Below are 27,130 nucleotides of genomic sequence, written 5' to 3'. Positions count from 1 at the left end.
TTGCTGAATGACACCGGCTAAAAGGCTTCGCTATTGATATGTCCAGCACGGTGACTGGCTGAAAATTTCTCCTATGAACAATTCAAGCGTAAGACGCATTTTTTTAAATACTGGTCCCAGTGTCAAATCCCCAAGGCTTCTCGCATGTGAATGCACTTTGTCATTCGCCGGTCGTCTCTGCTAATTGTTTGTCCAGTATAAGTATGGGCTGAAATATTCTATTACGAGCTTTTCTCTTACGATCATATTCTTTTTGAGCATGTTTTTATTAATACAAGTAATATGCTCATGACACCAAAGATGTCCTGGGCTACAAAAATCTGCAAGGTAATTTTTAGCGAATCGTGATAAAGTACAGGACACATAAAAAGCCAAGCCCACCAGCTACTAGCGGAAGTAAATTACGAAAGAGAAGGCGTGTGAAAATATAGTCTGGCTTATAACTGTTTTGTTGCAACTACAACTAGTATATTGTTCACTACAAAACGCCCAGTGGTGTAGGCAGCATCATAGCGGTCGCTTTCAGGTTTAGTTACCGTCTATCATTTTCAGAGCCTAAGCATGTTACGGTGAAGCCTCCCTCTCTACGTAATTAGCTTTTCCACAGGAAACAGGTTATGGTGCTCGTAACGTCAGTGCAATTACACCATGGCCTGGCTGCGTTCGTTTGGGTGCCATAATAGGCGCGCATTATGAAGAATATATAAGAATTGGCATAGTGAAAGATAGGGCGGAAGCACTTGGGGCAGAGGTAAATGGTGTGAGCGCTTAGTGGAGCTGACAAGGTCACATATTTTGGTGTTTTAAAGATAAGACCGTAAAGAATATTGCAGATGGTTATAAAGGCCAAAATTTAATGTTAGGGAGTGTGTCAAAATATACGCGAGCTTCAGATAACGATACCACCAAACACAAATCTTCCGCCCCGCGTTTTTCACGGGGACCAACTTCACTGTTTGTTAAACTATCATATAGGCCAATACCGTTTACTGTAAAGTAATTTCTGCAAGCACACACTGACGTTTCTCAACGCGTTATTTATTTTAAGTAATCCACTACACTTATATTTTCCTGGTCAACCGAGGGTATGGTATACTTCACTTGCATAATTTCATATGGCTGTGATTTCATTCAATTCTTGAAATGAAAAGCGTGGATGTGGCTTTCTTGTTCAGTCTCCTGATGCTGCAAGTTTTATCTTGAGCTTGAGGAAGAATATATCAGAAAGGATGCATAATTTTGCTCGATAAAAAAGTAGAGTTACCACCTCGTAAGTTTTTCTCTTTAGCTGCTGTTCAGTTATGCTGAAACTTCCTCCATCAATACCCGGTGTATTGCTAGATTGAAAGCACAGCAAGGCGCTCTCGCTCTTTCTATCATTTGGAACAGGATGGTAAAAGACAAAGATATGAGCTTATCTTCTTGTATCACTATTTTTTGAGCCACAATATGATCGTAAGACCACACATATTCCCTCAGGTTTCAAATATTTTAGACGTGATGGCAATGTTTGTCCGCTTTCTTCTCGCCATTACCGACAACCTAAACGACAGATAAACGCACTCATATTGTTGGCTGTGTTTTTACCGCACGATCGCAGGCAGTGGCATTGCGCACAAAAGTAGAGAAAACGTTTTAAGAAATGACAGATAGTCATATATAGAAATGTGTGTGCATACAGTCAATGTTATATTACGCATGCAACCAGCGCAAACAGCATTCAAGGCGAAGCGTCACAACAGGTATTGTCAAGGCAACACTGGAATGCTATGACAATAGGTATGTTTCTGTGTGTCTGTGCATGCGTGTGTGTGTGCATGCGTATTTTTTAGGAACATTAATGTAATCACAATGACATGCCCAGCTGTCATTGCTTAATTTACCATGTTTTCTTTTCATACATGAATAAATATATAAAAACGTACATCGCTAAAAGAAAATAAAGAAATATTTTTCAAGCAAGTAAGACACTTTTGATGATACACAGTGATACAAAGAAGGAAGTTGTTGAAACGCTGTACTGGATATTAAATTACTCTCATTTGCGATGCCAGCACGATTAATGTTGTTATGTTAGCCCAGTCAACGAGTGTATAGGAATGCATATTTTTTTTGCGCATCCACCAGACCTAGGGAAGCCGCTCTGGCGCGTGGTTCACTCATGCACGCATATAAAGAATCTCAGCTCGAAGCACTGACTGTAAAGTGAACAGATAAAAAAGCAAGCTGGTATTGATACAGCAATACTGGTCATCGCATTTGATATCCATCAATCAGCGCACTAATCGAGAGCGGAAATGCCGCTCTATACGAACGGCGCAGTTCCATCGTCAGCATCGCGTGAGGGACGCCCGAAAAGCAGCGCGCCCCTTTGTGCGCCTAATGAAAGGACGCGCATTCACACGATAATTGCGTGCTCGTTTCACTGCGCGTTGCGAATGTTCACGCCAGCACCGCCTCATCGGGATCTGAATTGCTGCGTGAAATGGTTTCCCATTGTATAACGGGCAGTTCCTCAATATCGAGCCGTAATTTCATCCGGCAGTTTTTCCCAGCGAAAGTGGTTATATCGTTGTTTTATTCGCCCACGCTGTAAATGCCAGTTGCTGCGTTTCTCCTTCACGTGTGATCCGTTTCTCAAACGCATTTTTCAGAATTTGTCACGCCACGCAAGAGTGGCAAGTTGGATATGCTATCGATACACTCGGGAAAATAGAGCGCCAGCCATTCAGATGCGTGCGAAGATTTTCTTCCTAGCTATAACCATTTTTTTATCAATGTAAAATTTGAGCACGTATTTTGCGAAAACAACTGTTAAATCCCAATTCTCCTAGAGTCAATTCGTTTTATTCAAGCTCTTATCAATACTTTTTTATTCAATGTCGATACGTATAGTGCAAACAGTAGCTTCCGAACCTCAGAATAGCCTACCTAATGTGAACCTACAAGCTGTTTCAGCTCACTGTTGCTCAGAAAAAAACATGTTTCCGGGACATAGCATCACTAATGTTGTAGGCAACCAGAAAATACCATAAAATAGGGCGTCTCGGGGGATGTAAAGCTCTTGAGAATGCAGCTGAAAGGATGACTCGAACGAAAGAAACATGACATTTTCCTTTTTCTTTTTTTGCTTCGCTTCGTGTCACCCTGTATTGTCAGACATGATGACAGAGGCGCCCAGGAGCAAAACAACCGCACACAGAAAGACAATCGACAAACGACGCCCACACGCTATTCGACGCACGAAAAGCCCGAAACAGAGAAACAAACGAGTAAACAAATAAGCGCTCGCGCGCGAGACATCGACTATAGTGATCGATGCATAGCGGCGAACAAAGCGGTCCGATGCAGACGACTCCGACTGTCTAGCGACGCCTCGATATCCTCAATCCGACCGAGTCGTATCAATGATCTGTAAGGCTTTACCTAACTCGCCTTTTTTTCCCCTTTTCTATGTCTTTCTTCATCCGATTCACCTTTCTGTCCCATTCCTTTCTTATATTGTTCGGCGATACACACACATACTTCGCTGTGGGATCCGTGTCTCGCGAGGGGAAAAGCCACATAACCTTTGCAAGGACTAACCCTCCCTTCCCTCTCACTCACTCGCTGCCCGGGATAGCTTCTGGTCTCGGTGTATTCACTCCTGACTCTGCCGAGCTTTCGGCATGTTCCTTGCGTGCGTGCGTGTTTTGTGGCTGCATTGTCATCATCTCTTTTTTTTCTTCCTCCTAATGCTGTTCCTGTCGTCACTATCTGTCTCGGCCGATTTCTTCCTGCATTCTATCCCGACGCCACAGCACTGTGGGCCAGGGGACGACAATGACGACGACAATGCCAATGTCTATGCTATCCGGCAGGCCTTCGCCGCATTCTCGCATCGGGTGCTGGAGAGAGCTGGTATTCGTGGTATTGATTGAGCAATGCGGCCGCCTGCGACGACAAATCTGCTCTCTTTTGTTACGCAAAAATTGTCAGGTTCACTCAATTGCAACAGTGATGGCTTGTGTATGTTTTTCTTTCTCAATTCGTTCTCTATGGTGTGAGAAACACTTGTACGCGCGGTATTAACAAAGAGAAGAATGTTTTTTACCTCATTCGGGACAACCTCGGCGTCAGCATAGAGATGAGGGTATAAATTCGAAGCCACCGTGCCCGAGTCTCATCACTAATTAGTGATATGCTTCATGAAGCATGTGAATATGCAAAGCTCCTATGCTGTACACACCACGGTTAATATATATATATATATATATATATATATATATATATATATATATATATATATATATATATAATATATATATGTATATATATATATACATTTAACCAAGAGTATTTTCGACAAATCAGCGGGACCGCTATGGGCACCAAAATGGCACCTAATTGTGCCAACATATTTATGGGAAAGCTAGAATCTGAATTTCTTGCACAAAGTTCCTTGAAACCAATGTTATACAGAAGATACATAGACGACATCTTTCTTATTTGGACCCACAACGAGGACGAACTTCTCAGCTTTATAGACACTTACAATGCTGTACATCCGAACATACACTTCACACACACATACTCGCAAGTTACCGTAAATTTTCTTGATGTTACCATAACGATAGAAGAAGAGAAGCTCTCTACAACCCTATATCGCAAACCAACGGATCGACAACAATACCTTCATTACCAAAGCGATCACCCACGCCACTGTAAAAACAGTATTCCATACAGCCAGGCTCACCGGTTTAAGCGAATCTGCTTTGGAGACGCTGACTTTGACACGAGCTCACAGAGGCTAAAACTTATGCTCGAGCAACAAAAATACCCCCCACATGTAATTAATGACGCTGTTCAAAAAGCGAGAAAACTAAAGCGTGAAGACTTACTTATGAGGCGACCACCCCGAGAAGACCCACAACGAACAAACCTCTGCTTGACTTACAGCACAAACTTCCCCAATGTAAACAAAATCCTTAAACGACATTACAACATTCTGGAACAAAGTGAACGTCTGAAACGCGCATTCCCATCTGCTCCAGGCGTCGTTTACCGACGACCACGTAACCTCAAAGACACCCTTGTCCACTCCCAAATTAACACATCACCCCCCAATAACTCATGCCGCCCTTGCTTAAAGCCACGATGTCTTGTATGTAAGGCGATGCGAGAAACAGACAAAGCAACCAGCACGCAATCCAAGTTTTCGATTAACATACGAGGAAACCTAACATGCGATTCTTCCAATGTGGTGTACCTACTCGAATGCAACGTGTGTGGTATGCAGTACATCGGACAAACAGAAACACCATTTAGGATTCGCTTCAATAATCACAGAGCCCATGCGAAATCAGCCCCAAGTCTACCTCTATCAAAACATCTCAATCTTCCCGACCATGCATTCGACAAACTATCAGTAACGCTCTTAGAGACGGGTTTTAAATCAAATCGAGAACGTGAACAACGAGAGTCATACCTTATCCACCGATTTAACACCCTCGATAGAGGAATAAATGAGAATCCTGGTACACTTGCAGCAATTAAAGCATTAGAAAACAATAACGGCAACAATGAAAATAGTAACTGAGTTCACGGCACTGCAGCTGCGAAGGGCACTGGGCAACCTAAAACAATTCCAAGTGTAACTACTCTTCCTAAGTGCAGCTGTCGTCTGTTTTCTGTTTTATTTTACTACCCAATCAATTGTGCCATGCACGACATGCCCAACAGCAACCATGTGCACAGCCGGGAGGCCCCCACGACACGCGTAATTTAGAAGCGGGCCAGGAATTCACATTGCACGCGCTTGCACAGCCTACCGCAATACGGGGCACCCCTATTTTTACGACGAAATGTTGACAGGGCCCGGAGTAGTTAAAGGCTTAGAACTTACTAAAATGCCCGCTGACCAGCCTCTGCCACAATACGCGGCCCCCGTCCTTCTACGACGAATTGTTTACGGGACCCCGAGTAGTTAAAGGCTTAGGACTTCCTGAAAAGCTCTTTTTTGCCCCACACCAAACCGCCAGTGCCAGGAGGGGCCGTCTGATCGGGAGGAATGCGCTAGTGAACGGAAACATACACAGACCGCTGACATCAGAAAGGTGAAGGGGAGAGGGGGAGAGAGATGGGGGGTGAGTGGAGGGAAAAGTGGAAGGGGGGCACCCGAGGGGCGTTCACCGTATATTATTTTGCTCTTTTTTCTTTTTTTCTTTCCTTTTCTTTTTTTTTCTTTCCTTTTTTTCCCTCTTACCTTGCCCTCTGATTCGAGATTGTATAAAGCTGAGCACCGACAAACTGTATCTTTATTCCTGATGAAGGCCAGACTCTAGGCCGAAACGTCGAAATAAACCACGTTGTGACCGCTCACGGAGGATCTACTAGACTATATATATATATATATATATATATATATATACATATATATATATATATATATATATATATTGTAGCGAAGCCTCCGAACTATGAAATGGGTCGAACTCTTGCGTACCTTCTAGTGGGGCTACCCAACAAGGACGCCGCTCACGCTGAGAGCCCGTGCTTTGCTGTGACTGTCGCCATTGCATATTCTCGCTCGTTGCCGGCTAATAAACGCCTTAACAATTTGGTAGAGAGTGCTGCGATCCCTGTCTATGCCTTTGGAGCTACGATCACGTACCCTGCCATCTACTATGTACCAAGACGCTTCTCAGCAAACGCCTCCTCCAATGCCAACCCCTTGTCCCGGTGTCCCCAGAATCCGCGATCCACCCATCTTCACTGGCGCTGATGGCACTGACGTGGAGGACTGGCTCGCCATTTACGACCGCGTGAGCGTCCCCAACAAATGGGACGAGGACGGCAAGCTGACAAACTTGGTGTTTTACCTTGCCGGTGTCGCCAGTTTGGGGTACAACAACCACGCGTCCGATTTTGCCACCTGGTCCGATTTCAAGACCGCAATCGTCAACGTCTTCGGCCGCCCTGCTGTTCGCAAGCTGCAAGCCGAGCAGCGCTTGCGTGAACGTGCTCAGGAGGCTGGTGAGTCATTCACCAGCTATATTGAAGATGTCCTGGACCTATGCAACAAATCCAATCACACCATGTCCGAGTCTGACAAGATCCGAAACATCATGAAAGGCATCGACGATGATGCCTTCACGATGCTGCTCGCCAAAAACCCCGGCACGGTGGCTGAGGTCATCACACTGTGCCAGAGCTACGAGGAGCTCCGCCGGCAGCATTCGATGACCCGACGCTCCCCACCACGAGCTGCAACGCTTGCTGGCTTGGAGGCCAGTTGTGACCAAGTGGCGTTGATGGCAGAACTGAAGTCCTTTATCCGTGAGGAAATCGCGCGTCAGTTCTCCCTCCTGCCCTTTTCCCACCAACCTGCTGTTCAACAATCGGCTACTACCCTTCTCCCTCCCATCCGCCGAGCGATTGAACAGGAAATAGCGGAGGTAATGCCTGCTTACCACCCCCAACAGCCTCCGGCTCCTGCGTCCCTGAGTTACGCGCAAGTGGTCGCCAGGCCACCCCAAGTCGTTCAAGCACCCGCCCCTCTGACCTACGCTGAAGCTGCTGCACGACCTCCGTCCGTTGCAGCGGGTATGCCCGCTACGTATGTTGACGTAACCCCTCAGCCTCAGCTTCAGTACACCATGCAGCCACCGTTCCGTCCATCAGCCCTTGCGACATGGGTGAGACCTACCCCGGTGAACAGATGGCGCACACCCGACAACCGGCCCATCTGCTTTGCCTGCGGTTACGCCGGTCACGTGGCCCGTTATTGCCACCGCGTACAGCCGGCTCCAATTTCTTCACCTGTTGCTGGCCAACTCAGCCGTCCTTATCGCGAAGAACCGCCGTCTATGCCCCCTCGATCTCGCCCAGGTCCATCTCGAAGATCACCGTCTCCACGACGCCGTTCCCTGTCTCCCATGCGGCCAAGTGCGGCATCTCATGAGCGGGAAAACTAGTCGTCGCAGTCCCTGAGGCAAGGACTGCGACGCTATCGCGATGTGAAAGCCCTCAGAGCAGCCCCTCGAATGTCATTGACGTGCTTGTGGACGGTGTTTGTGCATCGGCTCTTATTGACACTGGAGCTGCCGTATCAGTTATGGACGAAAAGCTCTGCCGCTTACTTCGAAAAGTGACGACGCCACTTTCTGGGTTATCCCTTCGTACTGCGAGTTTGCACCGGATTCATCCTACAGCAGGGTGCACAGCTCGCGTTGTCATCCAGGACGTTCTGTATGTCGCCCAGTTCATCGTCATTCAGGCATGCTCTCATGACGTCATCCTGGGATGGGACTTTCTCTCCCGCCATGACGCCGTCATCCATTGTGCCGCTGCCGAAATTGAGCTCTCACCCTTCTCGCATTTGACGCCAGAAGACAGTCCCCCGACACTGAGCAAGATTCTAACGAGAGACGATACAACAGTGCCTCCAAACTCGACGACGGCTGTGTCTGTCTACTGCGCTGGTCTCTCCGACACCATTGGACTTGTTTCGCCATCTGACCGCGCTTGCAGCAGGAAAGGGTTGCTAGTACCTTTCGCGACCGTGCAGGTTAACCAGGGCAACACTGCTATTTTTGTAACCAACCCGTTCCCGTACGCTGTTACCTTGCTTCGAGGGGAATGTCTCGGCAGAGGGGAACCAGTCGACGACGCACAAGTCCTGGACGTACCCGATGACACGCGCGCTCCCAGGTCGTGTACCATCAATGCTGTTTCCACTTCTGATTCGTCGTCTGCTGATGTATTTGGCCCCTCCATCGCTGACAACCTTACGGCCGTACAGCGTTCCCAACTTCTGGACCTGTTACAAGAATATCGTTCTTCTTTCGATGTCGGGCGAAGTTCTCTCGGTCGCACGTCCGTTGTTACGCATCGCATCGACACTGGTGACCATCCACCTTTACGGCAACGTCCATATCGCGTGTCGCCTGCTGAACGTCGAGTAATTAATGATCAGGTTGACGATATGCTCCGACGCGACGTTATTCGGCCCTCCGACAGTCCATGGGCGTCTCCTGTTGTTCTTGTTGCGAAGAAAGACGGTTCTGTGCGGTTCTGTGTAGACTACAGACGGCTCAATAAGATCACTCGCAAGGATGTTTATCCACTGCCACGCATCGATGACGCGATTGACAGCCTTCATGGAGCCGATTTTTTTTCTTCTCTCGATCTGCGCTCGGGGTACTGGCAAGTACCCATGGCTGACGACGCTCGACCAAAGACCGCCTTCGTCACGCCAGACGGCTTGTACGAGTTTAACGTCATGCCGTTTGGTCTATGTAATGCACCTGCGACCTTTGAGCGCATGATGGACACCATTCTGCGCAACTTGAAATGGTACACGTGCTTGTGTTACCTCGACGATGTCATTGTCTTTGCTCCGGATTTCTCCACGCATCTCCAACGTCTGAAAGAAGTTTTCGCACGTGTGAGCAATGCCGGCTTACAACTAAATCTGAAAAAGTGCCGCTTTGCAGCACGGCAACTCACGATACTGGGGTACGTCGTGTCCAAAGACGGCATTCTTCCTGATCCTGCCAAGCTTCAGGCCGTGGCCGAATTCCCCAAACCTGCATCTGTCAAAGAACTGCGTAGTTTCGTGGGCCTGTGCTCATACTTCCGACGCTTCATACGAAATTTCGCCACGATCATATCACCGCTGACGAAGCTCCTTGGAAGCAACGGGCCCTTCAATTCGTGGTCATCCGAGTGTGACGACGCGTTCGCGAAGCTCCGCCATTTGTTGACGTCGCCTCCCATTCTACGCCACTACGACCCTACAGCCCCAACGGAGGTGCACACGGACGCCAGCAGAGTAGGCCTCGGCGCTGTCCTGGCGCAGCGAAAACCCGGATTCCCTGAATATGTCGTAGCATATGCAAGCCGTACGCTCACGAGAGCCGAGAAAAACTACACCGTCACGGAGAAAGAGTGCCTGGCGATCGTCTGGGCTCTTACAAAGTTTCGACCTTATTTGTATGGTCGCCCATTCGATGTCGTCACCGACCATCATGCACTATGCTGGCTTTCATCATTGAAGGATCCCTCAGGCCGTCTCGCCCGTTGGGCTCTTCGCTTACAAGACTACGATATCCGCGTGCTGTACCGCAACGGACGCCAGCATGCTGACGCCGACGCCCTCTCGCGCTCCCCTCTGCCTGAAGGTGATGTGCTCTGCTCAGTATCCTCGGCTGCTGTTTCTGCCATTGATGTTGACATCATCGCTACCGAACAGCGAAAGGATAATTGGATCGGCCCGCTCATCGACATGCTCTCTGACCCATCCGCAACGCCATCCACGCGTGCATTGCGTCGTCAAGCTCGCCATTTCGCCATTCGTGACGGCCTCCTACACCGACGCAATTACGACGCCGACGGCCGGCAGTGGTTACTCGTGATACCCCGCAGTCTGCGGTCAGAGATATGTGAATCATTCCATTCTGATCCGCAATGCGCGCACTCTGGGGTTATTCAAAACCTACCATCGCATTCGACAACGCTACTTCTGGCGCGGGATGTACCGCTATGTGCAGCAGTTCGTTCGCTCTTGCCTCACTTGCCAACGCCGTAAACCGTCAGCCCACATGTCGCACGCCAGTCTACAACCGTTACCTTGCCCTGACCGTCCCTTTGGGCGCGTAGGTATCGATTTGTATGGACCACTTCCTCTGACGTCGGCTGGTAACCGCTGGGCCATCGTTGCCGTTGACCATTTAACGCGATACGCCGAAACCGCCGCTCTCCCTGCGGCTGCTGCGCGCGATGTTGCGTCCTTCCTGCTGCATCGATTTATACTGCGCCACGGACCACCCCAAGAGCTTCTCAGCGATCGAGGCCGTGTCTTCTTGTCGGAAGTCGTCGAAGCCATTCTGACGGAGTGCCATTCTGTCCACCGCAAAACTACTGCTTACCACCCACAGACGAATGGCCTCACCGAACGCTTTAACCGCACCCTCGGCGACATGCTTTCTATGTACGTCGCTGCCAACCACACTAATTGGGATAATATACTGCCCTTCGTCACCTACGCCTACAACACCGCCCCTCAGAGCACGACTGGTTTTTCACCTTTCTACTTGCTGTACGGAAGGCACCCGTCGCACACCATGGACACGATACTCCCGTACACGCCGGATCCATCTGAGTGTACACCTATTTCCGAGACAGCCAGGCTTGCTGAAGAGTGTCGCGAGCTTGCCAAGACTTTTACGACGCAAGATCAAGAGCGGCAGAAGAGTATCCGTGATGGCTCCACCACTTCTGAGCCCATGTTCCTTCCTGGTGCGCTTGTATGGCTCTCGACCCCAACCTCTGCCGCTGGCCCCTCTTCCAAACTACGTCCCAAATACGAAGGCCCCTACCGTGTCATCGAGCGCACCTCACCCGTCAACTATCTGATCGAACCCGTTGAACAATCTTCGGACATGCGCCGCCGTGGGCGAGACATCGTCCACGTGGAGCGCCTGAAGGCTTATTATGACCCGCTAATAATAACAAGCTGTTAGGTCGCCAGGCGGCTCCCTCTTCGACCCCGGGGTAATTGTAGCGAAGCCTCCGAACTATGAAATGGGTCGAACTCTTGCGTACCTTCTAGTGGGGCTACCCAACAAGGACGCCGCTCGCGCTGAGAGCCCGTGCTTTGCTGTGACTGTCGCCATTGCATATTCTCGCTCGTTGCCGGCTAATAAACGCCTTAACAATATATATATATATATATATATATATATATATATATATATATATATATATATATATATATATATATATATATATATATATATATATATATATAATTTATGGCACTATAACTACAAGCAATTATATAGCAACGTGCTTTAGTGTTGTAGTGTTGGGCCTGAAATGTTTTTTTGTTTTGTTTTTTGTGCCGCTAAGTAAACGGACTTGTGAATGAGCGATAATTTCTATAGCTAGTCTGATTTACACAAATTCGGCCTTTGAAGATCAGCCTTGGCTACTACGATGGGCAGAGATGATGGCAAAGGGAAGCGGATCCCTGGGCCAGCCAACCCTACAATTTGTGATGCCTCGTCTGATATGATTATACTGAATATTTGTTCTTCATATTCCCTAAGGGCCTGCTTATATAACTTTTTTTCATTTCTGCGGTCTTAGCGAGTGGTCGAAGGAGTGGTGGGCGCTTAATAGAATCTCGAACACCTGCTAACATAATTATGAATACAGAAATTATTGGCCACTACCATAATGAAGAAAACAAAATTGAGGTTTAGCTATAACGTACACAATCTGCACATTGAATGTCTGTTTACTAATGGCTGCCTTTTTATACTATTTCACATTTATCAGCTACGTTGTCGCGTTCATCATTTAAGCCATTTATAGAATTTTTATGAGTAAATATTGCACATTTCCTCGTGGTTCGAGGTGCGCTACTGTTATGTTAAACCAAACAAAATCTACTAAATCGATAGTTTAGCGGATCTTCACAAAGCCTAATCAAATCTTTTTGGTATGAGCTAGTAACTTCACTCCAAAGCACGAATAAAACGTACGCGAAGCCTAATAAGTCGACCTCATCTCGAAGTGTATATATATATGAAAAGAAGGCACCATATCGTCTTCGCTCTATCTCTTTCGTCCCTCGCGACCCAATTCATTCGAAGCCCTTCTTCCCATTCTCGCGAGCTGCCGGGTGAGATTCGCTTCGCGCGTGTCGGGGCTTTCACTGCATGGCTTTTCTGTCGCGTTATGGCTTCAATAAATAGGATTTCGCGAAAGATCATCCCCAGATTTACTGCGACCTCGCGAACCTCATTTCTAGCGTGCTTAATGTCGAACTTAGGCGACGAATGGGATACCCGCGAAAGCATCGTTGTGAAACAACCCTTAGTTGTTTTTCCCGCTTCTTTCTCTGGAATCATCAGGAGAAATGGAATACTTGTGAAATAGCATAGAAGCGCTGTTAACGGGCTGCAGAAAAAAAAAGATTTTTTCTTTGAGCGGGGATAAGGAACTCAGGCATGCCAAATATTTCGTGCACCAAGAAATGAAGTATAATTCAATGAAGGGACGTAAGTGAGAGCGACCAAAAAAAAAATATCCCGCAGCTTCCCTCGGGGGAACACTGAGGAGGATGCGGAGCATATAATTGGTTAACGGGGTGTTAAAGTGCGACTTACTTGGGTCGATGGCTAAATTGGTTAACGTGGTTGTAGGAGGGGGTGTTAAATGAGTGAACACGTACACACGTATGCGAAAGGGCGGCGCTGGTCGAAGGGACGCCGATCATTGTGTTTGTGGATTCGTTGGAATTCATTTCACCGCGACCTTGGACGTCGACGCGCCGTACAAACCAACCGACGAGCGGCAACTGAGCGAGCGAGCGCCGACCTTGAGTATATATACAGCTCGACGGCGCATGCACTGTCAGCTGTTGAATGTTCTCGAAGCGCGACGCCACATGTGCATCCACTGGAGAATCAGGAGAATTGTAGATGTCGAACGCAGTGTGTAGAGGAGGAAGGGTGCACAGATGGTGGAGGAGTGAAGCGCGCGCGGTGTGTAGAGGAGGAAGGGATGCACAGATGGTGGAAGAGTGGGTGACGGCGCGACGGCGCAGGCGCGCGCGTAAGCTGTCGAATGTTCGAGAAGCGGTACGGATGGCGCGGACGGCGCACTACAAGGCGCGAGTATAAGATGCTCCGCATCTAAAAACGCAGATGATGTAACAGTTTAGCTTTCCTTTAATTTTCCTGTTCATAAATACACGTTATTCATTGCGTAACCAAGCCAGCTGAGAACCATTACTCACGCTATTTACGGTCATGCTGACCGAGAAAACCATCATGATAGGAAATTGAAATTAATGTAGCGTGGCAACGAGACATCTGAAAACTGAAACATCAACACAAAAGGGAACTAAGCGTAATAATGGCAAATCATTGTTCTACGCTTTGGCCGGTGTGATGGGACGGTTCCAATAGTTTTCTTAATGACTACGAGTGGTCTATTCATGTACGCGTAGTTTTCCAAATTTCAACTGGCGAGGAGCAGAAGTCAAGTTCCTGCTTATAACAAAGTTGGTGTATTCATGTGGGAGGTTTTACAATGGAGAAAGGTGTATAACATGTGCATCTTACCAGCACTTGCCTACGGGGCCGAAAAATGGAGGCTTACAAAGTGGCGTCTACTGAAATTGAGGACAACGCAGCGAGCGATAGAAATGGAAATGATAGGTGTAACTTTAAGATACAAGAAGATAGCAGAGTGGGTCATGAAACAAACGGAGGTTAAGAATACCTTAGTTGAAATGAAGAAAAAAAATGGGCATGGACGGGCATGTAGATAACCGCTGGTCATAAAGGGTGACTAACTGGCTTCTAAGAAAAGGAAAATGCACGAAAGGGAGATTTAACAATGATTGGTGAGTTGAGATTAAGAAGTTGGTAGGTATAACATAACAGCTGAAAGCACAGGAAAGGGTTGATTGGCAGGGCACGGGAGAGGCCTTTTCGTGCAGTCGACGCAGTCAGGCTGATTACGATGACGATGATACAACAAAGTATTGAAACTGCCAACTCCTAAAAAAAGAGAAGGGGGAGGAGCACAACTTTCGTTAATCTACTACTCTATATGTATCTGCATCTATGCTTAACTTCAAGGCATGCAGCTCTGATAAAAGCCAATTTCAGCCATAACAACTCCTCTACAAGTAGAGCATGCATGGCATTTAGTTTTTCTAGACAAAAAAGCGATCGTATAGAGCAGAAAACTTTGTCACCTGTAGTCTTGAATATTGTCTTAGTTTACACGTCTACTGCTTCCCAAGCTCAAATCCCACAAAAGGAAAAGGGGAAGGTGGGGAAGAGGCATGACTTTCGTTCTGCCTACGTGTGCATCCACAAAGTTGATCACTCTTGTAACTAGACCATGCTTAGTTACCGCCTACGCCTGGATGTGACACACCAAGGTGAATGAGGGCGCACCGATCAATATTTGAAAGCGTGGAGGTGCGGATAGAAAAAAAGAAGAGGGTCGCAGCACTATAGGCCTACAGAGCTTGATTACTATCGAACAGCTACTAGGGCAGCGAAGGGTTGCACCAAAACAAAAGTTCGCGACGAGGATAACAAAAATTAGAATCCTTATTTTGGCGTGCCAACAAAAGTAATGATGAGTTTTTATTTCTACTTTTAATTATCATTTTGACATAATTCGCTTTATATAGGCTGATGTTATCGGATATCTCTGGAGAAAGTATTCTAAAAAAATTAGTGTAGAGTAGGTATATTCTGTTGTTGTTGTGTGCATATAGAGAAAATTACTTCGCATTTTGCTTTGTCTTTGTACAAGTGCACGCAGCTATACAATGCTCAATAATGAACTGCAGCGGCCGCATTTCATACGCCGCCGTTCTGTCAAACTGCACCAGGTGGGCCACTAGCCTCACTTCTTACAACATGGTTACAACTTACTATTTGGTTATCAATGGCTATCACATTCACTGATTCTTTCTTGCGGTGCGTTTGTGACATTTATTTTCATATTTTTAAAGAGAACGTCATATCCTCACATGTACTACATAAGAGCGAAATAAAAACAAGCTGGATAATTGTATATAATTGAATTTTACTGCTTGCGAGGCACCTAGAAACAAGATCGTGTTTTGATATGACAGTGCTCCACTACCAAAAATTTAGCCTATACTTTCAGGATATTTGAACGGGCCGTTGTCACCACAAGCACCAATCGTGTAGAAATGTCCGGCGTGGGAAAATAACCAAGCGAAAAAGAAAACGAGTTAGGTCAAGATGTAAGAACCGACAGGCCGTACAGTTTATTTTGCGTAGTAATGAATTAAAGGAGGCACACATTCTGAAAGCTCGTAAGCGAGGGGCTTGGACAATTCGTAATGGCATGTTGTTTTTCCCGTCTTTCTTGATATTTCAAGCTTGCAAGCAGAGCCAAGTTGCCTCAGGCGAGGGTGTGCGATTCAATTTCTTGCAAGGCGTCCAATAGCCAGTTTAACTTCATTTTTTTTCTTTTTCTCCCCTTATGCCTATCAAAGATGTGAAGTGTTTGCCATTAAGCTAAACCAACTTACATCACGGGAGGCCAGGGCACGTCAATCTGCTTGATCAGTATGCAAATCAACGTTTCGTAATCAATGCATGACGCTCAGCCACGTACCCAACCAGCTTCTGTTCCTTCTTCCTCGTGCTTCACCAACGTCATATCTTACATAAAAAATCTATCGAAGAATACGCACTGTGCATTAAAGTGTTTTTTAAGACAGGTTTATGATTTCGTGTTTTTATGCATTGAAGGAAGAAATTACCTCAAAAAGACAGGGATTGTGGATACAATTGTTAGTGTTTTCATTGATGTGGTATCGCTGACTCGAGCATCAACATATGTTTTCTTTCATTTTTGTCGCTTGCTCGCCTGTATGTACATTATATTATAACTTAGTTTCTGCTCACACATTCTAACGAACATGATCATGTTAATGCTAATGATAATAGTTCTAAATTTTTGTACTACAGTAAGAGCTAGGCCAAGACCACTTTTTTGAAAGTTCAGTAACTAGTCTGAAAGCAAAACATGGCTGATTCCTCCGTCCTTTGGGAGCCCATGTAACATGAATGTGAAACGTGTCTTCACAGAAGTGGTTGATTGCCTATTGTTAATTCATGCATGAGAGCTTGTACAATGAATTTTGGTGTTCGGCAGCTGTAACACCATTTGGCTCTGATGCACCCATATTGACTCCTACAGACACAGCTTCATCCCGGTGACTTGCGCTGAATAAAATCGAAGTCTGGGTTAGTTTGTATCAAAAGCGACCTACTTAATTCTGGCGCTAGGATCTCGGCTTCTGAAGTAGGCCGCTTTATTTTTTTATTAAATGCGAAGCATTTCTTAGCAAATTTTGGCGACTTTAAGCGTATCTATCTATCTATCTATCTATCTATCTATCTATCTATCTATCTATCTATCTATCTATCTATCTATCTATCTATCTATCTATCTATCTATCTATCTATCTATCTATCTATCTGCCCCGCCGCGGTGGTCTAGTGGCTAAGGTACTCGGCTACTGACCCGCAGGTCGCGGGTTCGAATCCCGGCTGCGGCGGCTGCATTTCCGATGGAGGCGGAAATGTTGTAGGCCCGTGTGCTCAGATTTGGGTGCACGTTAATGAACCCCAGGTGGTCGAAATTTCCGGAGCCCTCCACTACGGCGTCTCTCATAATCATATGGTGGTTTTGGGACGTTAAACCCCACATATCAATCAATATCTATCTATCTATCTATCTATCTATCTATCTATCTATCTATCTATCTATCTATCTATCTATCTATCTATCTATCTATCTATCTATCTATCTATCTATCTATCTATCTATCTATCTATCTATCTATCTATCTATCTATCTAGCCGCCTACGACATTTAGCTCTCCTGGTTGTTTCGATAATGGTGTCGATACCAAACTTGACATAGATTAACATGACTGTATGCAGAACATATTTGACTAGTCATAACATGAAAATCAAGACATGTATGTCATGAATGTCATGACTTACATTTCATGGTCCTGCCGCTGTTGCGGTAATTTCGTTCACATGGCATGTTGCAAAACTGGTATGGAATCACATGATTGCATGGTGAACACAAGCGACAGACCCTAACATGAAAATCATGACATGTGTGTTATGTAACAACATGACTACATGCCACGCTCATGATGCGCTCGCGGCTGTTTCGGTAGCGTCAAATATACCAAATTTATTATTACAGTATGTGAATGGATGACGAAGGTATGCGACTGGTGCAAACATGATAAACATGAGATGCGTGCCATGTAACAACATGATTACATGCTACGCTTATGATGCACTCGCGGGCGTTTCGTTAGCTTCACGTGTACCAAACTAGGTATTACGTGACGCAAACGAACGACATAAGTAAATGAAACATCCAAACATGATAATCACGACATGCGTGTCTTGTAACAACACGACTACATGTTACACTCATGATGCGCTCACGGCCGTTTCGCTAGCATCACATATGCCAAATTTGGTTTTACTTGACGCCAATGGATGACGAAGGTATGTGACTCGTGCAAACATAATAATCATGAAATGCGTGTCATGTGAGAAAATGACTGAATGTCACAGTCATGGCGCCAATACATTTCGACATGGCGCGGTGCGCATGCTCACCGGCGTTCATTTCGTCGCGTGACGCTGGCGTTGCCTCGCCAGGCGCCGTACCTGCCATATACTCACAGGGGCGTGCCGCGCTGTGTTGCTCTCACGCATGGGCGTTCCAGCGCGTCCGGTGTCCCTCCGTCATGAAAAGAGGGAGACACAGTGTTGTCTCAGTAACCAATGCCTCCCCTAGAAAGATGTCTGAGGATTGGCTCGCGCCATGGCTCGCACTTCCAGCGGAGTTGGCCTGTCTGCTGTTTTGAGCAAGCGCTGCATGGTGGCGCTCGTGACCGACACTATCATCACGGTGGCGGGCGGTACGAGCTAAGCGTTTTTCACTTGCGGCCTATAGGGGCGCGTCAGTCGAGAGTTGTTCGAGACCTGTAATTGTACATCACTGTTTCGGAAGCTACGCAAAGTGTTTTGTGTTTGCACCATCCGGCACAAGTGACGCTAGCGACCGACAACATTCTAAAATGAAGAAAGGAAAGGGTGTGGCATATGTTTTTTTTTTCTCATGCGGCAGCTGGCATCTATATAGAGGAGGCGTTGGAGTAACGCACGGCATAGAGTAATGTTACTCTATAACATCTGCGTTAAATATAGCATGTAACATTTTCTGCTGGTTGCCGTCATGTTACGCCAACGGACGCTGGTGGCGCTTGGCGTCAGACTATTGAGTGCTCGCGTTTCGCTAACGTAGCGTCGCTGTGCCCAGCGTGTGCGCACGTCAGCTCTACATTGGAGTATATTGGGCCCTTTATTATGCGCTCATATTGGGCCCTTCATGATGCGCTCACGGCCATTTTGCAAGCTCCACATATACCAAATTTGGTAATACGTGACGTCATTGGATGACTAAATATATGACTGGTGCAAACATGATAATCCTGACACGCGCGTCATGTAAGAACACGGCAACATACCACGCTCATAGCGTCCTCGCTACCATTTCGCTAGCTTCACATATACTAAATTTGGTATCACGTGACGTGAATAGATGATGAAGGTAAACAGCATATCCAAACATAATACTTATGACACGGAAGTCATGCACGGCATCATTTACCTCCACCTCGTAACGTTGTGCTGAATTTAAAGTCACATATCAACATTTCTCATTTATGCTTCGCATATCATCGATTCCCACTGTACTTGGCATCTGGCCATTTTTCGCTTTTTTATTATTTTGTGAACAGTACATGCGCGTTTGCTGTCCTAAGATATGGTGTTAGGTGCACAGTTGCTAGCTGAATGTCCTTGTGTGTCACGACCCTCCCTTGTCCGCCATCTTCTTGACTTGTTCATGCTTTAGCGACTAGCGGCCAAGACCATGATCTAAAAAACAGTTTTACTACTCCGTGCACTTAAAGCCGTGCACTTTAAGTGCACTCGCACTTAAAGCCGTAGGTGGCGGAGAAGCATTGTTGGTGCATGTGAAGGCTGCACTACTCCGACAGCGAGCTGTGACTTGCTAACACATAGTGAGCGACAAAGAAGGTAACTTCGTCTAAGGGTGACTCCTTAATGCTATAGCGCAGCCAGAGTTTTTTGTTCGCATCGAGGTGCCTTAACTACGTTTGTCGCCGAATGACGACCTGTCAGAGCTTGATAGTATCATGACAGAGTACTTTATTTCACCACTCACAGATGGTGACACCGCCTCGCAAGTCAAAAGCATTGTACGAGAGAGATTGTGTGAGCGATATAAGACGCGTTCGTGGATTTTCTTATTGTGCTTCAGTGCCGCAATTGGTAAAACGTTTTTGCCAGCGCTTCTTGACCAACCGTGAGTTTGTGTATTTTATTCTGGGTGATGGAACTCTATCATTGAACTTTTGTTTGTCAACGTTTAGTGTGACAATACTAATGCTACTTCCAATACAAGAACAGGTCATTAAAGCATTGGTAGACCCTGGCGTAAAGCAGATTTGCGTTGGAAATACCAATTATAAAATATTGTTTACGTCGCCTCAGATATGTAATCTGGCTCAAAAAAAAAAAACTGTGAAACTGCATTTCACTTAGGCACTGGCACTGCTGCTACTACATGAAACAGGAAGCATAATGACGAAAATGAAGGAAGAGAGAAATCCGTCATAGATAAGCGTACAAATAAATTAGAGGTAATTTCAGTTGGCAAAGGGGGTGAGAAGAAAGATAAAATATGAAAAAATAATGAATGATATGGATGAAGAACAAGGACACGTAATGACCAATGTTAGTATTAGGCTTGGCTTGGTATGTGGAAGGATATGTTTGTAGTCATATGAATTAACAAAGGCCATGCCACTGAAAACAGCAATAATATTAGCGCAACTTGCTCTAAACGGCACTAGGATGGGCTACAGCAGAGCTAGTCATCAAATTACAGCCTCTTTAAATAACCATCTATACAGAATGACTGGCTGGCCGTGGAGCACATGCTATTTCATGGTGATAATATTTTTTTTCACTGAAACACACGGCAAACCTCTACGATAACACTCTTTTTGTGAAACAACTCCTCAGAATTCACCAGAGTTCTACAAAGTTGTTACCAACCCCCGAATTCACCTAAGTGTCGACGCAAATAGTAAAAGAGATCAACGCTGTCTGTGACACGCAAAACAAGATGCATGAAACACCAACCTCCTCATTATCAACTCATGTTTCTTCCCGTCTTGTTCACGATGAAATTGCCAAGTAAATCGATACAAACTTTGCTCCTATTCAAGCAACTGTTATTTTTTTTTCCTTGCAGACTCATCAAGACATCTCTCGCCCTCGGCCATGCTGACACCGGCAGTTCGGCAGACGACACTGACCGCCACCGAACGCGGGGACGACGCCACGGCCGAGGTCATTCGACAGCGCAAGGCTGTGGCTGACGAGAGCGATGCCAAGATCACCGACGATCTTTGGCCTCCCACGAGTCGCCTGTTCCCGTCCTTCGACAATAGCACGGAGCGCAATGTCACCTCGCAACTCGGCCAGACAGCCTACCTGCACTGCATCGTCAACAACCTCGGCGACAAAACGGTGCGTGCATATCTTCATTAAATATCCAGCTTCATTGAATTTCATTCAGCGTTTTTTCTCTCAGCAACTGTAGAAAGGAGGTCCAAGAGCAAAAGGTTGCTATGTTAGCAGCTTGACGATGCTCCTATCTTGTTTGTTTTTTTTTGGTATTATAATCGACAGAGCAAAAACATTATGCAATTTCACGCTGATATGTAGGCTTTAGAAGGCCAGAAAAGATAACTTTAGTTTGTCAGAGTTTAAGCCTCACGTAAAAACAAAAGCTAAGAAAGAACAGCGAAAAAAATATTACGCAAGCTTTATAATAATGGTGCCATGCCTGAAAGAGGACTGCAGCTCGGTGGCCTTCATTTCTTCTCTTCATTCTTTTTTTTTCTCTTCGTTTTTCGTTTTCTCTTTGTTGCTTGCAGCTATTCTTCGATCAATTTCTTTTCATTCGTTTTCAATTTTGTACTCTTTCTCGCTCTTTCTATAACTTCCTCAGTCATGAAGGTCGTCTCTCTCCTAACAGACAAAGGCTGTCTCCCCCTTTCGCCGGAATAGAGAAAAGAGAAAGAAATCTCCCCCAATCTACCTAAGTAGAAAGTGCAAAATGTGTTCATTGCATTTACCTAGTAAGGTCTTTCCCATCCTTGTTCAAAGACCATGGTTATTGCGACGAAGGTTTGTGACGGTAATTGCAGCCGAAGGCCCCGGGTGTTGCATGCTACTAACTATTTACGTCCTGTTTTAACTCACGGAATGTCGCGAATCAAAGGCATGCAGACTGTCGTGAGAAGCGCATCACTGCGTCGTCACTCTGCGTCGTCGCACTGCGCGTGCCTATAGGTACTCCAGCAGTAAGATTGTTCGCAAGAACGCGCGTTTAACACAATATAAATTATCGTAATAATACATTATCGTAATATAAATTATCCTAATATCTACTATAAACGCTGCCCCTTCTCCCCACTGTAATTTCCTGAAGTAACAGAAACTTCAATTCCGCGTGCCTAAATACCTCGCTGTATTCGTAGGTCCGCCCATTTTTTAACCACTCAGAATGACGTGCAGAGGCCACGCGCAGTAAACGATCGATCGCTTATACAGCCACTTCAGGAGGGCCCAACCTTGTTATTTACAAATTGAAGGATGGAAAGACTAATGCGCGTCGGGCGTGACAGCGCTTATATTAGGTGCTTCCCGCTATCTTGGCAGATAAGGCGTGATCTCATTACGTATGTATATAAAAGTGACCAGACATCCGTCGCCCTCTCTCGTCATCAACTCTCGCAGGGAAGCTTTTCGAAAAAAAGTGTATCTTGCGCACATCGCCTAATAAGCGATAAAGAAAAGTGAGAGCGTCGTCGGGGCTGACTTCCGTCTTTACCCTTTCGTTTCACCTCTGTCGTTTTGTACTCTCGCGCTTTTTTGACGGCTCAGCGTATGGAATTCATCGACCTGCCGCGAAGGGCGACGTCCCCATCGATCACGTCCGCATTCGAAGCACGTGCGCCTCACAACAGGAGACGGCGCAGAGAATAAAAAGGACTTGGCGAGTCACCTACAAGCTCATTTCATATTAAAAAACAAACAAATTTACATGCCACTACATAAAATGAAAAGCAGAATGAAGAACGCGAGCCTCAGAGTACCGAGTCGTAGCAGGCCTCCGCTTTTGCGTTTATTATGTGGGCCGTATACGAAAATGTATTAGGAGAAGCGTGATCTCGGTCAAAACCCAAATGAGAGAGTGCATTGATTTTTGCAACAACCCTTCTTCAAGGAAGTCAGACAGATTCATGCGTGCGTGCGTGAATGTAATTTAACATGTAGAGGCCTCTCGTGCGAAATGCGTATAAGTTTGACGTGCACATATTACTGAAAGGAATTGATTGAATTGGATGGTTGGAGCTCTGCAAATCTATTTATTCCTCTAAGTCTCGCTGAAAGTCAGTTAATCGACCGTGTAGAGATGTTTGAAGTGCCCACCAGCAGTCACATTGCTTTTTGGATCACGTGAAGATACCAGTAGCAGTCTTGACATTTGAGCTTTTTTAAATACGTAAATACTATTACGCTATCAACCCTTTGTCTCCCTTTTAATTAATTTATTGCGAGTGCTAGTGCCTCAGATAGTGCATCTTAATTGCAGGAGTTTCTTGGCAACGCTTGTCAGCATTCGCGTGCCTCGTCTGATCCCCCCCCCCCCTCCAAACCAGTGAATCCGAATAATTAGGCACATATTTTATAACTGCTACATGCATTCAGCTTTTTAACAGTTTAGAGGGCTTTCATTGTTTTATTACATGATCCCGCATATGAGATGAAGACCGCCACAATACTAGTTAGGAATAAAAACGCACGTAGTTTATACACAATACGGTTGTGAAACGCACCAGTTGACTCTTCTTACATATGCCATAAGAATTGTACCGCTATGCAATGGTACGAGACCCAATGAAAAACCCAAACTATATTTTTATTTTTTTGTATGTGATTTTTTAAAAGTGAGCCCTGCTGTGTTGGGCTGATTGATTGATTGAGTGATATGTGGGGTTTAACGTCCCAAAACAACCGTATGATTATGAGAGACTGGTGCAGGTCCATGTGAAAATGGTGTAGGCCTGTGTGCTCATCAGATTTGGGTGAAGGTTAAAGAACCCCGGGTGGTCGAAATTTCCGGAGCCTAGCATTATACGGCGTCTCTCATAATCGTATGCTAGTTTTGAGGTGTTACACCCCATTGATTATTATTACGAGTAGAAGTGAGGGATTAAAACCTCTCCACTCTGGCCCTACTTTTATGTACATACTATCTACAGGAGGCTCATATAATTTCGTTGGGCATGTACGTAAATGAAATCGCATTACATTTGATTTTCTGTTTACGGTTTCCAAGGGCCCAACCGAAGCATACCGCCACGGGGTCTAATATAGCCACACTTTCAGCTTCCTTGGATGGTTTTGCGCAATCGAACTGACGCCTCCCACAGATCTGTCATCATGTTGCAGACGCAGGCGTTTAGTTAAACCTCAGCTCAGAAGTAGCGCCCCTGCTCCGCGTTCCACAGCACTGCGCACTGTACAAACACACACACACCCACTTCCCGACGAGAAAGCGTGGAGTGGTTTGCTCGTCAATTTGTTGCTATTGGCGCCAAGAGGGAATGTCGCCGAATTGGCACGGGGCGATATTAAGACGGCGAGGGAAGTGGAGGGCGAAGACGAAGTCAATGTCACCGGAGAGTTGCGTGGGGCGACGACGACCGAAGGGAGAAGGCAGCCAATGTGCGTCTCGAGCAAACGTTGCGGTCAGCCCGGGAGAGGAATTACTGGCGTTCCCACAGCGTCGTCGTCCGCGGCGGCTTACGCAAACAAAGTTACGTGTCCCCGAGAGTCGCTTTCGGGATTAGGTGCTGCTGCGGGAAGCGCCTGCGAGGCCGAGATTGGCGCCTGCTACTGAGTGTGATCTGCGGTGCGCGGGGATTAGCCGCAAATTGGATCCGCTGTCGTCGAGCGCCTGCGCGCGACCTGTGGAGGCACGAAGGCACGCGCTGGGCGGTGTGCCGACCCTGAGATGCCATTCTTCGGGCGTGGGCGTGTGGGCGGGTATTGAATGAGTTCGGGGTCGTGGTCGCCATTGGGAGCAGCCAGCGAGCGCGTAAACAGCCAGTGCGCGGAACAGATGAGTTGCGGCTGATGGGAAAATAAGGTTTATCCACTGGAGCCTGAAACATATTTTTTTGTTTGATTGGTGGTTCCTCCTTTTGTTTCAATTACGGCTCTTGCCGCGAACAATTTGCAGGCAATGAACTCGTGTGGCTGCTCTGAGTGGAGCTCAATGCGAGCAGCGCAGTGTGTTGCGTATTGACGCCGGCATGAGCGCACCATACGGCGCAGTTCTTGCGAAGTATCTGGTGTAGTGAATGGTGTTTTTCAGGAGCTCAGACAGCTCACTGCTGGCGATGACGAGAATATTGAAGGCTCGAGAACAAAAACGATCTAAGGGGAAATTCACAAGCTTATATGCAATACAACAAAGCTTCTTACGTATTCAACAGCGGTGAAAAAAAGATTGAGTCACTTGCAACCTTAAATATTTGCCTTTACAGATTAGTTTGAGAAGTGATGTAGTGATATCACCTCATTATACAATAGTTATTTTTCTCGGGTTGAAATGAAGTCTTAGATTTCTCAGACTTGACTACTAATTCGGTCGATTATGCGTCTTGCTGCGATATAAAAAATGAACGTTTCTTTTAAGCCTTTAAAAAAGCAGTGACACCGATTTGGTGCAAGCCACGTTTTTGTTCGCCAATGGGGTGTTATCGATTCCTTATACCAATAATTAGATACTAAGAAGCCAACATAGCGACGAATAAATATATCTAATATCAATTAGTCTGACCAGTATAGAACCCAAATCAAAACAGATGCGAAGCCCACCAACTTTCAGCGCTGCCAACGCTGCCAAGCGATCACCACTCGCGGTCCCGCCCCGTCTGATCACACGGCCACACAAAATGGTGACACCGATTTTTAGTTGACATTTCGTCTGCACGGCGCGTATGTGTATAGGCATGTCTTCACCACCCCCCTTGTCGTCACCGCCTTCAGTGTTCTTCAAGAAACGATGAAAACCCTTAAGAATATGGAATGGCGGTGATTCGTGGAGGGACGAATCGTTTTCAGTTTGATCATTTTTTGAGCAGTGATTATGAAATCGACGCCCGATAGAGCAGCGACGAGACAGCTTGATACGCATGCCTGGGTCACGCTAGCTGTTAAGACATTCAAACCATGCATGCGTGTCACCTATTTGCGATGACCGTAGCTTCAAAATATCCCATTCACAATCACGACTCCACGACAAATCCGCCGAAGCGGCTCGTCGAAAGCGCTGGATTCACACGAACGCGCTGCACGAAGCAAGCGAAACAAAGCAAGCGAAGCTGTTTCTAGGTATGCAGACGTCGACACCATATGGTACTACGTGTAGACACCGAGATGACAGCGCTAAAAATGTGCGTTGACGTGCATTGCTCGCACGTCAACGCACTGTTCCTGAGGCATGGCCTAGGAGTTTGCTGAACACGTCAAAATACTGTTACGGGGAAGATACTGTCAATGCTGTCGACGTCTCATGGCCGGGAACGCGCCGATGAGGCTCGGACGCTCATTGCACTCGAAATAGTGTAGCTTCTACGTAATGAATGTCACCAAAAACGAGCGCGTACCAAGCAATCGAATGAACGCCATATCTCGAGTTAAAAGTTTGGTGTCACTTCTTCTTTTACTTTATTCGCGGTAAGCTAAAGCGACAAAAATAAGTGAAGCACAAAAATGCGAAATCTGTCTATCTTCCCTTATTTTTACATTGTACCTTATTACTACCAAAGAACAGAATGTAGAATAAACAACATGCATGTTTGTTTTCTCTATAGCCCACTCACCAATGGTTCAATATTGTGCTGTTTATACAATGTAGATTGAGAAAGAAACGTAAAGAGTCGCAATGTGAAATACCTGTAGCACATTAAGCAAACATAAAAAAACGTTTTTCCTAAGGATATCTTACCACGTTAACTTGCTTGGCTATGCACGGAGTCACCTGGCACAAAGTAGCCTACACTACCACAGGCTACGAAAGCCAGGTAACGTAATAAACTGCATTCACCTCAGTAATATTGTTTTCTTCAAAAGTGTAGCAAGCAATGCGTTTTCCTTGGCACATTTTGTTTTATGATTGAATAATTAAGTGTATAAAGCGATAAAAAGAATATTGCGGAATTCCGCCGAACTCATGTGAAAAAGTTGAATGTAGCGCACATATCCAAGATGTCGTAGTTCGGCATGTCATAGATTATGCACTACAAATAACAGAATAGACCCAAAACAGCACGCCCATTCATTTCCTCTTAACCAACCGT

General features: G+C 46.1%; 1 protein-coding gene across 1 annotated transcript in view; it reads left to right on the top strand.

Moving 5' to 3' along the window:
* Positions 1 to 27,130, top strand: part of LOC142814643 (zwei Ig domain protein zig-8-like) — a 203,980-nt gene that overhangs the window by 123,047 nt on the left and 53,803 nt on the right. The window contains exon 2 of the mRNA XM_075893721.1: positions 20,941 to 21,218. Within this exon, the coding sequence (XP_075749836.1) occupies positions 20,941 to 21,218 (278 nt within the window). The remainder of the gene's footprint in view (positions 1 to 20,940; positions 21,219 to 27,130) is intronic.

The sequence above is a fragment of the Rhipicephalus microplus genome, chromosome 1 (assembly GCF_043290135.1).
Source record: "Rhipicephalus microplus isolate Deutch F79 chromosome 1, USDA_Rmic, whole genome shotgun sequence".
In the NCBI taxonomy this organism is placed as follows: domain Eukaryota; kingdom Metazoa; phylum Arthropoda; class Arachnida; order Ixodida; family Ixodidae; genus Rhipicephalus; species Rhipicephalus microplus.
Note: the sequence above shows the minus strand (reverse complement) of the source record. Positions and strands in the feature narration are given on the sequence as shown.